This window comes from Dermochelys coriacea, chromosome 3 (assembly GCF_009764565.3).
Source record: "Dermochelys coriacea isolate rDerCor1 chromosome 3, rDerCor1.pri.v4, whole genome shotgun sequence".
In the NCBI taxonomy this organism is placed as follows: domain Eukaryota; kingdom Metazoa; phylum Chordata; order Testudines; family Dermochelyidae; genus Dermochelys; species Dermochelys coriacea.
In genome coordinates this window covers 205,455,142-205,470,350 of record NC_050070.1, presented here as the reverse complement: position 1 = coordinate 205,470,350, position 15,209 = coordinate 205,455,142, and the positions used below count along the sequence as shown (strand labels likewise).

General features: G+C 42.1%; 1 protein-coding gene across 2 annotated transcripts in view; it reads right to left on the bottom strand.

The window, feature by feature from the left end:
• The window catches only part of SLC24A3 (solute carrier family 24 member 3), a 343,630-nt gene that overhangs the window by 287,264 nt on the left and 41,157 nt on the right, over window positions 1–15,209 (bottom strand). For both annotated transcript variants that reach the window (XM_038397467.2, XM_038397466.2), the window contains exon 2: window positions 6,424–6,561. In XM_038397467.2, coding sequence (XP_038253395.2) covers window positions 6,424–6,561 — 138 coding nt within the window. The remainder of the gene's footprint in view (window positions 1–6,423; window positions 6,562–15,209) is intronic.

The window sequence follows — 15,209 nt, the reverse complement described above, 5'->3', positions numbered from 1 at the left end:
TATTTCCATAGCTAAACCCCACTGCAAACCCCAACACTGTCAGCTATAGTGCCATGAAGAGTGTCACTAGAATTTCCTCCCCCCAGCCCTCCCCTTTCAAAGCACATATCCCCAAAAGCAAAGCATTTTTCCCCACTTGGAGTATTAAGTGAAGCCAGATGTGGAGTCTTTTCCCACTGACAACTGACCCCTAGTTCTTTTTACAAGTGCTCTCAGGACAGTGAAATATATGCTTAGCCGCTCAGTTTTACATACTCTGGCAACAGCTATATCACTGACCATCTTTGCTATTTTTTTTCCAGCCAAATGGTAAACAGAAGTTACTTTACCTTTAAGGAAAATGCACTATTTCCCCTCTAAATAAGCTCCTCTATGCCTTGTCATTTTCATCTCTCCCGGTCTTTATTTTTTATCAGTTCCAGATATCAAAATGAATCAAGACCAGCAAAGCTCACTAACAAGACTTTATATTTGCTGAGTGTTGTTCACAGCACATTTCTGCAGGGATGTGGGGGCATAACTCATGATTGTCCCCCTTCCTTGACCCACACCAACTTGTGCTGAGCACACACACACAAACGTGCTGATGAGTTTGTTTTTGAACTATCCTCAGAAAAAATGTTTCCCTGCAGAAGAAAAAATAATCCCAATTCCAGTTCACACTGAAAAACAATCCAATTGCACTGAATGCAGAGAGCTAGAATTTAGGCAGGAAAGCTGCAATATCAGAAGTCCAAGCAGCCGTATTTCCATACCAAGGACCAGATGGAGGGAAAATACACTTCAAAAACAGATTTCCAAAACAAGAGCCGCATGAATAACCAAAAAAAAAAAAAAGTGAAACACAATTAATCAAGTGGAAATGATCTCTAAAGTATCTCAACAGCTTTTTATACCTTTATATTAACAGGCCAACTTCTCTGAGGTTGGTAAATTACAGTATGTAGTGTTGTTGTAGCCATGCTGGTCCTAGGATATTAGAGAGACAAGGTGGGTGAGATAACATCTTTAATTGAACCAACTTCTGTTGGTGAGAGAAAACAGCTTTTGAGCAACACAGAAACTTCCTCATTCCTTTCCCAGACCTGAAGAAGAGCTCTGTGTAGCTTGAAAGCTTGTCTCTCTCACCAACAGAAGTTGGTAAATCGTAACATTTGTGATCAAAACCAAACACCCTCCTCTATCTCCTATCCCATTGCCAGTCCTGTTTGAAACTCAGCATGTGGGACTATTATACATAGCCAGTGTTGCCAACTCTCAAGAATTTGTCATGATTCTAATGATGATTATTGTTTTCCTTAAAGCCCCACCTCCTGGAGTCAAGTGGATATGTGATGATTTCAGCCTTCATTCTTAAAGGAAAATGTAAGTTTCTAGCCCTCGTGGCTGCATAAAAAGCTTCAAAATATGACCCCGGTGGACCCTAAAGGCTCAAAATGAGAAGGCAAATAAAAAGAACTTGAGGTTCCTACGATTAACCCTTCGTTTGTGTCAGTGTTCTATCGCTCCCTCTTATTTCTACCTCCCTTCTTACTTTTCTCATTATGCCTTCTGTCTAATTGGAGACTGCTTATCCAGCCAGGACAAATCCAGTTTTTTCAATACTGCTTTGACCAGACAGGTTATGAGCTATGTTTGAGCCTGACTCTGCTCAAAGTTTGGCTAATGAGACAATGATCTAGATGACCATGATGATACCTTCCGACCTTGAAGTCTATGAGACCATATGCAGTGGCTGTGATTTTTCAAGCAGCTAAACCTGTGTGTGTATTCGTTTAAGGCAAATCAGGCTCAGACTTCCAATAACAGCAACCCAAAGGGTACCATCTAAAATTGATGCTCTCTTCCCCCTCATCATGTTCATGTGTCACCATCTTTAAGACAGAGTACAAATGACAGTAAATCAAAGGAGATTTCCTTTGACAGCTGGGAAAGGGAATGAGGAAAACTGCGAACATGAACGTTTTTCTTCATTTTAAGCTTCTGTATTGGTTCTGTCTTCATCTTAAGTGTGCTTAATAAAAAGGATAAAATGTATTTCATGGCCGCTGTCACAGTAACTGAGCAAAACTCTGTTCTCTGTGCAGGTAATTCCCCATCCCACAATTCAGTGTTCTAGGCTGTGCCAAGAATTCAGGATCTCCTTAACCGTCTAGGCCCAAGACCTCTGCCCTGATTAAGAGTCCAAGTTGATCAGATCCCTTTGAAACAAGAACCTGGTCAACTCCAGGTTGCTGGTGCTACTGGCCCAGGGAAGAAGAACACAAAACAAAAGAGGATAATGGGAGAGGAGTAGATTAGCGGAGGCCACCATGAACCTCTGGAAACAGCCAGGAGATCCTGGAAAAGGAAGTGGGGATGGAAAAACCATTCTTCTGTCTCCCTTCTACACTACCAACAGCACAGCAGAAATGCAGACCCAGCTTCCTTCTGTAGCCACTTTTTGCCTCTTTGATTCAGCACTTAGAAATGCTGACTGATAGCACTCTTGCTTGTTCAAAGGCATGGAGGGGAGCTGCAGTATAACCTTCCGTGCAGCTGGCAAAATGAACCCACAACACTACTTGTACCTGACAGCCCATTCCACTTTAGTATCCCATATTTCTAGCCTGGATGCTCAGCCAGGCTGTGCTGAAGGCTTTTGGGCTGTTTAGGTCTCAGGCAGGATTATCATTGCTGGGTTTGATAGGTACTTGGATGTACAGCAAACGCAGAGTGTTGCTAAATAAGGAAGAGGGTGTTTAAAACAAAAGCTAATCTGGAATTTAATATTATGGCTTTAATATTTTGCGATGCTCATTTCAGAAAATGAATAGATTCAATAATTTCTGAGGTGTTCATGTCCAGCATTCTCCTCAGAAACTACTGGAAGGGAGTCTCTTTCAAAAGAAGTCCAATCGGCTGATGTAACAGCAGGCCACAGTTAAAAATCGAACTGTGACACTGGTATACATGTGAAGGTGGCTCATTCTGTCCCCTTAATTATATCTTCTCTACACTGAACCCTCTGTCCCCTAGACTAAGGTCCTGGATCCTGCAATCAGCAAAAGGTTCACAGCATGTGTAGACTGCAGAGGGGCATAATGCATATGGTTACCATGCATCATACTGGACTTCAGTCATGCTCATTTTTCTTTTTAAAGGGTGCCCACTTCTCTACAGCACTCAGAGTAAATTTCCAGTGGGATACAGGAGAAAATAATTATTCCCCTTAACACAAGTGGCAGCTACATGGTTATTTCCTTGCAAATTTCTCCCCAGTGTCTCCAGGGCACCCATGACAGAGCCTCAGTGCTATTTAGCCGTCAGCCCAGCTGCATCCTTTGATAGCAGTGATTTTTAAAGACCTTCTGAAAAATGAAGATCTTAGGTGGCACTGAATTGTTTGAAGTACACATTATCAGGCTCTTTTACTTACATGCTTGAGAAGATGCTTTAAAATTATTCATTAGTCTGGAGTAAAAAATCCCTGACTAGTTCTAGCCTCCTAGTCCTCTGGCCTCTTGTGGGCCACTGTTAATTAAGAAGCTGCTATCTCCTCTGTGCAAACTCCCTACTTAGAGAAATTATTACAGTTAGTCATTTGATTTTATTTATTTATATTGTTTATACTGTGAGCGCAACTGTCGAAAGATTAACTTTTGTTCATTATAGTTATGCGTCTGAAGAGTTTGCACAGACAGTGGGAAAAAGCTGGTCTCCTCAAAATCCTTCCACATGTCCATTTGAGTTTTAAAAAAATAAACAGTAGGAGAGTTCCTTAAATTAATAGTCAATATTCACTCTAATTCATTTAAGATCCACAACTGTTAAAGTGGCACATGGTCTTAAAAGCTGAAATGCATGGTATGGTTAATAAAAATCTTTCCTCAAAGTGATTACTCACCATCATTTCAACCAATGGGAGCTGTGGGAAGCAGTGCGGGCTGCAGGAACGTGCTGGCCACCGCTTCCATTGGCTGGGAATGGTGAACCGCAGCCAGTGGGAGCTGTGGGCGGCCATGCCAATGTAAACAAACTCTCTCACGGTGCACCAGCAGATTATCCTGATGGGCCGCAGGTTGCCCACCACTGCGAGCTCTCTGGGGCAAGGGCCATCTTTTTGTTCTGGGTTTATGCAGTGCCTAGGACAATGGGGGTCCATGACTAGGGCTTCTAGGTGCTGCCACAATACAAATAATAAACAACACTGTCATCCAAATTCTGTCTCTTGTATACCAGGCCCAATAGCAAGCAATATGAATTTCAAATGTACTTGCAGGTGCTGGGAGCTAGTAAGAATACGTAGCTAAAATTAATGACTATATTTGCAAAAATATGGTTTCCATTATAAATCCAGAAGCACCTCTCATCTTAGTTTGCAATGTACCTTTTTTTTTAAACAGCTGTATTCTAGTTTGAATGTGCACCTTTTGTATCTTTTATAACTGGTTCTAGCTTGCAATAGGTTCTAGAACAGGTCACTCACAAAAGATCTCAGTGTGTGATCCAAATATATTTACATTAGATAACAAATTCTACATATACTGATAAAATGCAAAAGAGACGGGTAGTGATGGATATTATATCAGCATTTCATATTTTATGTTTGACAAGTTTTATAAATAAAGACATGCCAGTTTCCAATTTCAGCCAATACCGAAAACTGAACCAAGATCTTCCAGATCTAATAGCAGGAGTTTCTACAGCTTGAGTTAAAGAGCCAGGCTCTGCATCTACGGGCTGCAACAGACCCACATGCTCTGTGGAATGGGACCAGAGGGAATTGTGTGAAACACAATAAGCAGTGAATTATAAAGATAATGGGTTAAATTCATCGAGGGCTACCTGCTCTGGCTGGCAGAAAACTGGACTGACAGGCGGCAAGCCTGGCTGGTGTTTCGTCAAAAATTTTGATGGAATCAATATGTTCCCGAGGAACATATAGATTCTGTCGAATCAGAATTGCCCAACAGAAAAGTGTTCCGTCAGACATTTTTTGACCAGCTCTAACAGTTTAGGAGAAAAACAAAAAGCATGTTTTTCTCCTTTAGTGCTGGCTAAGTGTTGACTACAAAAACAGCATCAGCTTTCAATGAAAGAGAAATCATTTTTAGAACCAGACTTGTCTACAATAGCCAGTGATGTGTTAATTAGCTTCATAATTACCATAAAATAACATTCTATCATCACCTCGTGGCAATTCATGGTAACAATTGTAATTTGCATTACCATTTCTGCTTTATCTCATGGAAACCACACAGTTAACTCCTGTGATTATTGTTCTTCACACGCCTGCAAAAAACACATTTCAAATAGACCATATTTATTTTGGGATGGTAATGGAAAAGGCTTATGGTGATGAGACAGCAGATGTTATGCTCAGAAAGAGATGGAGATGGATTATTACAAATGTTGGTATGCAAGTGTAAGAAGGGATCTTCTTTGCACTGGAGGATCATAATCAAGGAAAGAGCAGTATAATAATTTTTGTAAAATATTTGTCTTTGAAAATGGAACAATCATCCAACTGTCTCAGAAATGTTATTAAGGATTACAAAGGGGGAAATATATATGCACAGAGTTACAATACAAACTTTATTTAACAGAATTTCTTTGAGAGGTTAACCATTATAATCCTTTGAAGAATACAGAACTGCCTTAAGTTCTTTCCATAACTTTGAACCACATCAAAATTCTTCCAGTAAAAAAATAAATACAGGCTTGGGTTTCCTATAAAGCTTCCCCTACCATTAGTGATTTATTATCAGGGTTTTCAGTTAGGTAAAACAAATGCAATACATAATCAAGTGAATGCAAATTAAAGAATCCCTACTCTTTTTTTATGCTCAGGAAGAGCTGTGATAGTTCTGTGCAGAGTTGCAAGTGGTTCATTTTTTAATAACAGTGAAAGGATATAACCCTGAAAATAAAGATGTGGAGGCTTTTATAATAAGCAAACAAACAACTTGGCAAAGGCAGCTTCAAAAAGCAGAGCTTCAGCTCTGCTTAATCCCTCCTCCAAAATCAATTTTTGATTTTTTTTTGTTACTATAAGACTACATCCCACATTTCCAGACCGTACTCCTATTGGTGAGAGTCTCGGTTACCTGACTTCTCACCATTATGCCAAGGTTCAAGTTACATTTCCAGGCAGTAAATATGCAAAACATTCCTCCTACGATCTCAACCCTCCCATCTCCTTGCTTAATCCAGAAATTCAGCTACTAATGCATCGCAAATAGTTTGCATCCCAGGAGTTTGCAACATTAATATTACACATACATCCAGGGGGTATATGATTAGAGTGTTTAAGGACGCTAAAGCTAAGAGGTACAGTATTTGTGCAACCCTGGTGGTATCAGTACAGAATTTCAGTAGCTAGGGCAGCTGGCTATAACCTCAAAAGGACAAAAAGGAGGAGGAGAAATTATTCATTCCTACCTGGTTCAGTGCAGTTCTTGACATATCGATTTTCTGTCTCCTCTGGGATCTCAGTGGCATTGTCCTCGGTTGCCTGCAGCAGTCTCCTCCCACTCCACTTATCGTAAGTTTCCATAGGATAGCTCAGGACATCATAACCTAGAGGAAAAGGGCACAAGATGAATGCTCTTGCGCTGAGGATGATAAAGAGGCTAGCACCTATATTCTCCCAAGGTACTTTTCACACTTCCTTGGTACAGACACTATCAGCTATGCCTTCTCGGAAACGAGGCCCTGCAGTCCAGCGATCCTAACCCCCCAGGACCAGTCTCTCAGATTTCCCAGTAGTTTAAGCACCACTTTTCCAGAGCTCTACCTTGTGGTTACTCTGGGTTACAGTTCACAACTTCAGGGACAAGTAGTAGGTGTTGCAGATGACTCATGCGCAGGCTTCGGAAGGGTTTCTAAACACAAATATTCTTTATATAGCACAGAAGACATACAGAGCCAGATAAAATAGTAAAACACCTATACACATTTTCCCGCCTCAGTTTCCTCCCCACTCTGGAGCATTTTTTGGGCTTGGGGCGGAGTTCTCTGGGGTGGCCAAGAACCTTCTCCTACAGCTCATGACTTTTCCTCCAAATGGAGTCTCCCTCTCTGCTCCAGCTCAATTGCCTTTGACGTGGGCTGGTCCACAGTTAAACAAGACCCCTCTGCTATGAAAATATGCGGTTCTCTTCCTCTCTCCTGCACAAGCTTCCTTTGCACCTCTGAGTCCCTCTGAATTCATAAGTCCTACCACCACCACTTAGTTCCTTTGTTCTCCTTCTGGGGAAATGCCACTGCTCCAAACCAGCCCTCCTTGAAGACGAACTTGAACAGTCCACAGACTGTCATGCATGAATTGGGAAGTTTACAAGTGTGAAGGGAAAAGATGACAAATTGGCCACCAAAACGAATTGTAATTTATGCATAATAACTTGAAAATACACACATCAGAACAGAACCCAGACTCCTATGAGTGCTTAAAGCATATTCGGCTGTTGGAAATGATCAAAAACAACCCTGTGCACCAAAACCAGCAATCATCTCCAATTGAATATTTTGGTCCATCAGTCATTCACATCTTTGCAGATTACAGGATGGTTTCATTTTCATGAATATGATAAGTAACCTGGTGAAAGATAACATTCGGTTATTATTTTTGTTTCCTATTTCCACCCCACTCTTTCCCATCTTCTCTCTCTCTGCTTTGGCTTAGAGGAGGTGCTGCTAAATAAAGCCCTACTTTAACAATGTCAACAAAAACATTTGACCATTTTCCAGAACATTCTTGGCATGACACTGGTCAGGCCTGGACATTTCATGTTGGTCTAATTAGCTGAGAATGTATGCTCATATGTTAGCTACATGCATCCTACAGAGCTTCAAACTTTGAGGGAAAACACTGTTTTGAGACATTGTAAGCAAAAAAAGACACTGTTTTGAGACATTGTGAGCATTTTAAGCGCACACACACAAAAAATTAAGCACATCTCCTACTGAATCCTTGAGCCCAATGTAATAAATAGCAAATGGAGTTTAGGCTGGATTTCCATCACATCTGTACATCTTTCTTGCATTAGAATCCAGCCTCTCTTTAACTCTGATTTTGCTAGTTCAGCATTTTACATGTTATCCTAAAGATTCATATAATTGCAGTTGGTCTCTTGCCCCCATTGTGACAGCTGTTCAGAGTGCTGCAAAGCTATGTCATTCTACCCATAAGAGAGGAGGTATCAACCGAGGCTCTTCCAGACAACTAAGAAACTACGGCCTTAAATCTGCAAGAGCATGTCAGAGCATGGAAGAGTCAGCTCAGAGGCAGGATCCTTGTACAGGACTGGGGGCTACACTATGTTAGCTTCAAAAGGGAGCCCCGCCCCATCCATCTCAGACAGAAGGATGGAGGGTATTTGTCAAATGGCTGGCTGGCACGCACAACCCCTCATAGCTGGGCACTGCAAGGCCTTCTCAGTTGTCTTCACCAAATGCCATTCAAGCCAGCTGGTGGTCCACTTCTTACGAGTTGGCTCTCCAGCCAGGTCCCATTCCCTCTCACTCCTTCCCACTGCATACCTGCTGCATACGCACAGTCCAAACTGAATGCAAAGAAACGTACACTCTTCCAGCCTTGCTAGGCCCAATCCTTAACAAAGTTTTCACTGCCCTCCCAGGCTCTGCAAAGCACTTTCCTGCTTTTCTACAAAGTGCTGCCTCACAAGACTTTCTTCCCTTGACATCAGTTCCTCCCAACCAAGCTGCTGACCCTCAGGGTTTTCTCCCAGACCTGTTTCAAGAGTTTTCTTCACTCCCGCTTCCTTCATGGCCCATCCCAGTTCCCTCCTGCAGCTCCTCTCAAGCTCAATCTCAGTCTTAATTAAACCTGACACACCCTCCAGGTGCCATCATGGGCACTAAGTGTGCTCTCCAGGTCCCTTTAACTCTTTTAGTACCAGTGCAGAGTTCATACAGCTCATCACAGTATGAGAGGGAGAGAGAGAGCAATAGAGAGTGAGAGAAATACAGCAGGAGGGATTATCAAATCTTTGGCAGGGACTCAGAGGACACGGAGGATTAAAGAAAAGGTTTTTTTTATAGGGGGAGGAGGTCACAGCCCCTATATTTAGGTTGCCTGATATTTTCCACTATAAAAGATTTTGTGACTTTTTAGATGCTCTAACATCTCCATTGTTTGCTGCAGGCCTTTAAAATTCATCAGAGAGAAATCACTGTGGTCAGAAAAGTGCCTTTGTCCCAAGAAATTCCATTGTGTGTGAGTATGTATTATGACATTGTTTAATTATATGATGACATACTGCTTTTTCCACAGGACCCCACTTCATTCTGTCCACAGGGGGGATACACACAAGGAGGCATAATTAAGATTTCACAGGCAATGTTAAATCTGCCATTTTGTAACTTTTAAGCCCTTGACTTTGTAAATTAAACATCTGTATTTTAACTTAGTTTTTGTGTGTGTAATAACAGTAATTCAACACACTTTATGCACTTCAAAATACACTGTTTCCTAATTGCTTGGTCTCTGAGTGACCTTCAATGAGTTAACTGTATAAATATGTCATGTATGGAGACAGATTTTAATCCCAAAGCATTAATTCAGATTAATTTTGTAACTTCATTTACAATAGCACAGCTTCATCCTTCATGTGTCATAATAAACATACTTTCATCAGCTGAGCTAAGCGGTCAGAGATCCGCACAGCACTTGTTTTCAGAACAAAGGGCTTTTTTCTGAGCAGTTACCGTTTCATTCTCCGGTGAAGGGAAAGAGAAAAAAAAATCCTCTTTCTAGGATTTTTATTCCCCTAAACTCCTGGCCGATCTCTTCATTCTCGGCACAATACAGAGCAGCTTTCTTGTTTCAGAATTTGGACCTATCCAAAAGGAAAACTAAACATAAGTCATTCAGAATGAGCTTGGGAAAAGCTCCATTTGGCAAGGACACACAGTGAGCAAAAGCATCCCATTCTGCACTCACTCAAATGGGTGTGCGTAAGAGCAGAATTAGGTCCAGCTGAAATGGATACAGCTATGTTGATGTACAGCAGTGAAGGATCTGGCTCAGAGTCTCCAGCTTTAATTAGGTTAAACCATCTCAGAGCTGAGTTTGCAACCTATAGGCCAAATTCCGCTTTTGGATACTCGGTGTAAATAGAATTTGTCTCTATAAATCAATGGGAAATAAAAAGGAAAGGTGAAATGAAATCCTTTACTAAAAGTTTTGGCCCTTTAAGACCCTGGCCTATGAACAGAATGCATGCCAAATTTTAAAATTCCAGATAAATACATTTGATGATGTAATTTTAAAAAAACACCATTGCTGCTAAGGCAAAATTGGGGTTTCTCATTTCCGCAGTGCATCCTGAAGTTGAATAGGAAGCGGCTTGAAGCTAACCCTGTCTGAGGTGGTTGCAATGTCATCAGCTGTAGTGACGAGAACACAGGAGCCTGGACTCAGTGTCTTGGCAGATTACGTGAAAGTGGGACTGACTCAACTCTGGTTTAACCCTTGAGATCTTTCAAACATGGTCAGTCTTCTGAGGTTTAGGGAGGTCAGCAGGGAGTGCTGTTCTAGGGAGGAGGGAAAGATCTGTGCAAGGAAGAAAGGGCAGGGTAGATCAGAGGAAGCACTGGTGAGTCAAGACTGGGTTTGTCCAGGCGTCCCTTTGAAAGTGAATTAAACTAAACCAAATTAAAGTCACTTTAATTCTGAGTAAGGGCATCCACACAGGGGTTTAATGTATTTTAACTAATCCCCTTTAAATACATGCCTTATGTTAATCAGATTAATTTTCCCAAGTATTCGTGTGTAGACAAGCCCTAAATAATACAAATAGCAGATCTGTGTTTATTCAAAAGTCTTCTTGGAGCTGCCAAATTGGGGTGGGAGTTTTGTGAGAACAAGCTCTATTACAAGATTGCTGCTGCATTCTCCTAATGGTTACAAAAGTGAAATACAGGGAAAGAAACAGCTGATCAGGTCTCAGTTTTGTGTGAAGGTTTTGTGGACAGGGTGTCTTATTTCATCCAATGTTGGTGTAGCTATGTTGGTCCCAGGATATTAGAGAGACAAGATGGGGAAGCAAAAAGACATTCTAGTTATCAGCACTGCGGGGACATAGGGCCTTAAGAAATAAGTGAACAGCACCCTCTGAGCGTATGTCCCTTCAGTGATGATAACTAGAATGTCTTTTTGCTTCCTCATCTTGTCTCTCTAATTTCCTGGGACCAACACGGCTACAAAAACACTGCAAACAATAAGAGATACTGAATTTTACCATCTGAAATGAAACTCCACAACATGAAGAAAAAGGAGAAGTTGGTCCAATAACAGATATTACCTCATCCACCTTGTCTCTCTTATTTATTCATTCAAACAGACTATGTATAGTATACTGCTTGAAGTATCAAAGAGACACATCAAAATACCCTGCAGGCTCTCTCTTAATGGATCAAGTACATTAGTGTGCAACGTACTTGTGTCCCTTAATTACAAACTGATCTCAAGCATGTCTATTGAATTTCAAAATCAGACCTTAAGAGCTGATCACAGACTTAAAAGAGAATCTTGATAACAGTCTTAATAGCGTCTCAGAGATGATACCTGCTTATGTTCTGACATGTACAAACCAAATTGGCCTTGGGTTTCTCTCTCTCTCTCTCTCTCTCACACACACACACACACACACGTATGTGGCTGGGGAGTAGGGGTGATTTCATGTGGCCAGTCAATGTAACTATCATTTAAAAAAAAAATCTCTGGCAAGGGAAAGGCAAGTAGATGATTTATTTGTAGGGGATTCTAGTGATTTTTCCCTGGGGATAAAAATTAACCCTACCCATCACTTCAATGGCCAACTAAGTACCCACGCACAAATATTCCCTAAAAACCAGTCAGCTGCATGTGTAGGCTACTATAATATCCCTACAGAGAAGAGGAAAAACCTGACTTCTTTATTTTATCTCTCTACGTTTATAGAAGACCCTGCACTTTCCCTATGATTTTTATTAGTAGTTACCTCTGCCATGGCAGTCCAATCCTGGGGACTGCACCTAGATGTGCTGGGAAGGCTTGTATGTTCCAGTGACCCTGTGGGAGTTATGCCAGGGTGAGTTTTAATTCCCGATTGGGCTACCCAAGATGGAGAGGCCCAGGACAGACAGGGATGGTGGAGTCTTATTTGTGCCCTAAACCATGTTTGACCAGCTGGAAAGGACTCAGATTATGGTAATGCCTGTGGGGCAGGGGGTCACAGTCAGGATCAGGTCCCACTGCGCTAGGCATTGTACAGTCCCTGCCCCTAAGAGCTCACAATTTGTACATAGGTCTAGGCACAGCAAGTGAATAAAACAAATAAATGGGGGAGAGTGCAAGGTAATAAATGGGAAGAATGGAGACATTCACAGTCTGGATGCTTATTCCAGATATTAACAATAATGTACCCCATGGTATGAAGAATTGCTCGTCCCACCCTGACAGCTAGATCAATCTGAGTCATCAGCCCAACCCCTCCGCAAAAGCCTGGGATTTGCAGCTTGCCTGGAGTTTAACACACCTGGTCTCTGGCAGGGCAGGGGAGTGACCTCCAAACTCAAGGGACCCTCAAAGAGAATACCCTGCCAACCACACCCACACATTTGCAATGAGGCAACTCCATCCAAAGCCCTCCCTAAGAGCTCTGTAGCAGCACGGCACAGAGGCAGTGGGGGGCCCTTAGGTAACCAGGACCCAAACAATTTCCAGGCTTTTAGGTTAAGACCAACGCTTTGGATTCCACCTGATCGCCTGTTGAAAGCCGCACTGGTGTCATATGCTGCCAACATGAAACTCAACACAGAAAAGGAGCCACAGGATGTAGGGGAATATTCTTCCCTCAGATTCCAGTGGGAGTGCACATGTGGCTCAGGGGTTAGATGCAGGGGATAGAGAGAGTACTCAAGAGCCAGAGAGCAAACTTGATTTTTGTTTAGCTGTCCCAACAGAGTCGGGGCTGTGGACACAAGAACTCTGAACTGGAACAACATTCATAAGAAGAGACAATGGGCCAGATCCTCAGCTGGTGTATATCAGGATAGCTCCCTGGACTCCAATGGAGCTGCACTGATTTACTTCAGCTGACAAAAAAGAAGACAGCAGAGAGAAGCCAACAGACCAGAGACTAGCCCAGCTGAACAAACAAAGGGGACTGATTTGTCATTGCGGCATTTCAAAAACATAATGCATTACCACTAAAGACTTTCCAATGTTGGCAGGTATCCTCGGCTCTCGCTTACAATAAACTACTTTCTATGCAAACTGAGATACTGCTGGCAGGAGCCGAAAACAACACAGCTTTTTAAAGACCTTTTGCCTCTCTCTCTCTCCTGTATTTTTTCCTCTTCTTTGTCTCTATTTTTTTCCGCTTGGCTGGACAAATTATCTCCACCCCCCTAAAACGTCTATAATAACTACAGTGATTACAACCGCACAGTATTCCTGGGGAGAACCAAACCGAAGCAACCAAGAACAATCTCATATGCTGACATCAGCCAGCAAGCTGCTGGGGGTTCACAGCAAGCTATCCCACTGCGATTCTCCTTAATAGGATTGCTTTGGCTGTATTAATTGGAGCACCACACCATATGAAGTTATCCTTTCATTTTTATTCCTTGTTAATTTCATTTCACTCCTCTGAATGTACTGCTTTTGGTCCACTCCCCCCAGCATTTATAGGTGGGACATGGTAAGTAATCAACAGCCGTCTGGTCAGCTCAGACACAAGTTTTTCACAGAGTAATCTGAGCTCAGGATTGCATAATCATTTCATACATTGATTATTTCACTGTAGTCTGATTTGGCGGGGCATATTTCAACTCAGACCATAAATGCTTATGGAAAAACTGGCTGCCTATGGAAAACAGGCTGCCTATGGAAAAACAAAATTCCTGGCTCTGAATAGCAGCCAGTTCTTTAAACCCAATTTTATTTGTACAAATTTCAGTGGCAGGGGAAAGAGGGTATGCAATAGGAGTCCCTTAGGGCACCATCATCTGTATTAGTATTAGAGTAAGACGGGGTCAGCAACCTATGGCAACCTATGGCGAGCTGATTTTCAGTGGCACTCTGCTGCCGGCCTGGGGTTCCATCCGCCGGCCCCCTGCCAGCTGGGGTCCCGGCCGCCAGCCCTGCTCAGCTCGCTGCCTACCTGGATGAATGGAACCTCTCTCTCCCCAAAGAAGATAAACTATTTACAGACATTGGAAAACTCAGCAAGGAAAAGCAAGGGCAAGGATCACACTAAACTGATAAGATTTGCATTTTAATTTAATTTTAAATGAAGCTTCTTAAACATTTTAAAAACCTTATTTACTTTACATACAACAATAGTTTAAAGTTATATAATATAGACTTATAGAGAGAGACCTTCTAAAAATGTTAAAATGTATTACTGGCATGCGAAACCTTAAATTACAGTGAATAAATGAAGACTTGGCACACCACTTCTGAAAGGCAACATAATCTGGAGTAGAACATAGAGGTCGTTGTGCTACATGCTGTACAGAGATACGTAGCAAGAACCATTGCCTGCCTTGAAAACCTTAGACAAGAGTAACAGAGGATGGGGTGGGAACAGATGCACAGAGAGATGAAGTGACATGTCCAAGGGCAGAGAGCCAGTCAGGGGCAGAGCCAGGTATAAAGCGCTGCTCTCTTGACTCCCTGCCCAGTGCCCTACCCACTGGACAACACTGCCTCTAAGCTCCTGTTTGCAAGGAGTTTCTGAATTTCAACAGTTCTTCAAACCCACCCTTCTGGGGCCTTAGAGAAGATTATGTTGCCTTTGATCACTGGTTCACTGTGAACTGGAATCCTGTTAAAATACTGCCCCCTTTAAGACAAGACAAGAAGCTAAAGTAAAGGAGAAGTAGCTTCAGAAGCATAGTGGACAGTATAAACGGATGATCAGGAAGTCCGAGGTTTAGAGAACAAGCAGCAGATCACTTAAGAGGCATTTAAAAATTATCTAACAGTGGGTGGGATTTTCAAAAGCACCCAAGTGATTTAGGAGCCAATCTCTCTCTCCACTCCACACTCCCATGCATTGATTAGGGAGCGTAGACAGCTAACCCAGGGTTTGTGGATTCCTCTGGCTGGCTAGGCCCCTATAAGATAGGCACTACAATGATCAGCATTGTAATGCCTAAGGCCCTTTGGGACTTAGGTACTTTTAAAAAATCTTTTAACAAGAAATTTTGTGAAA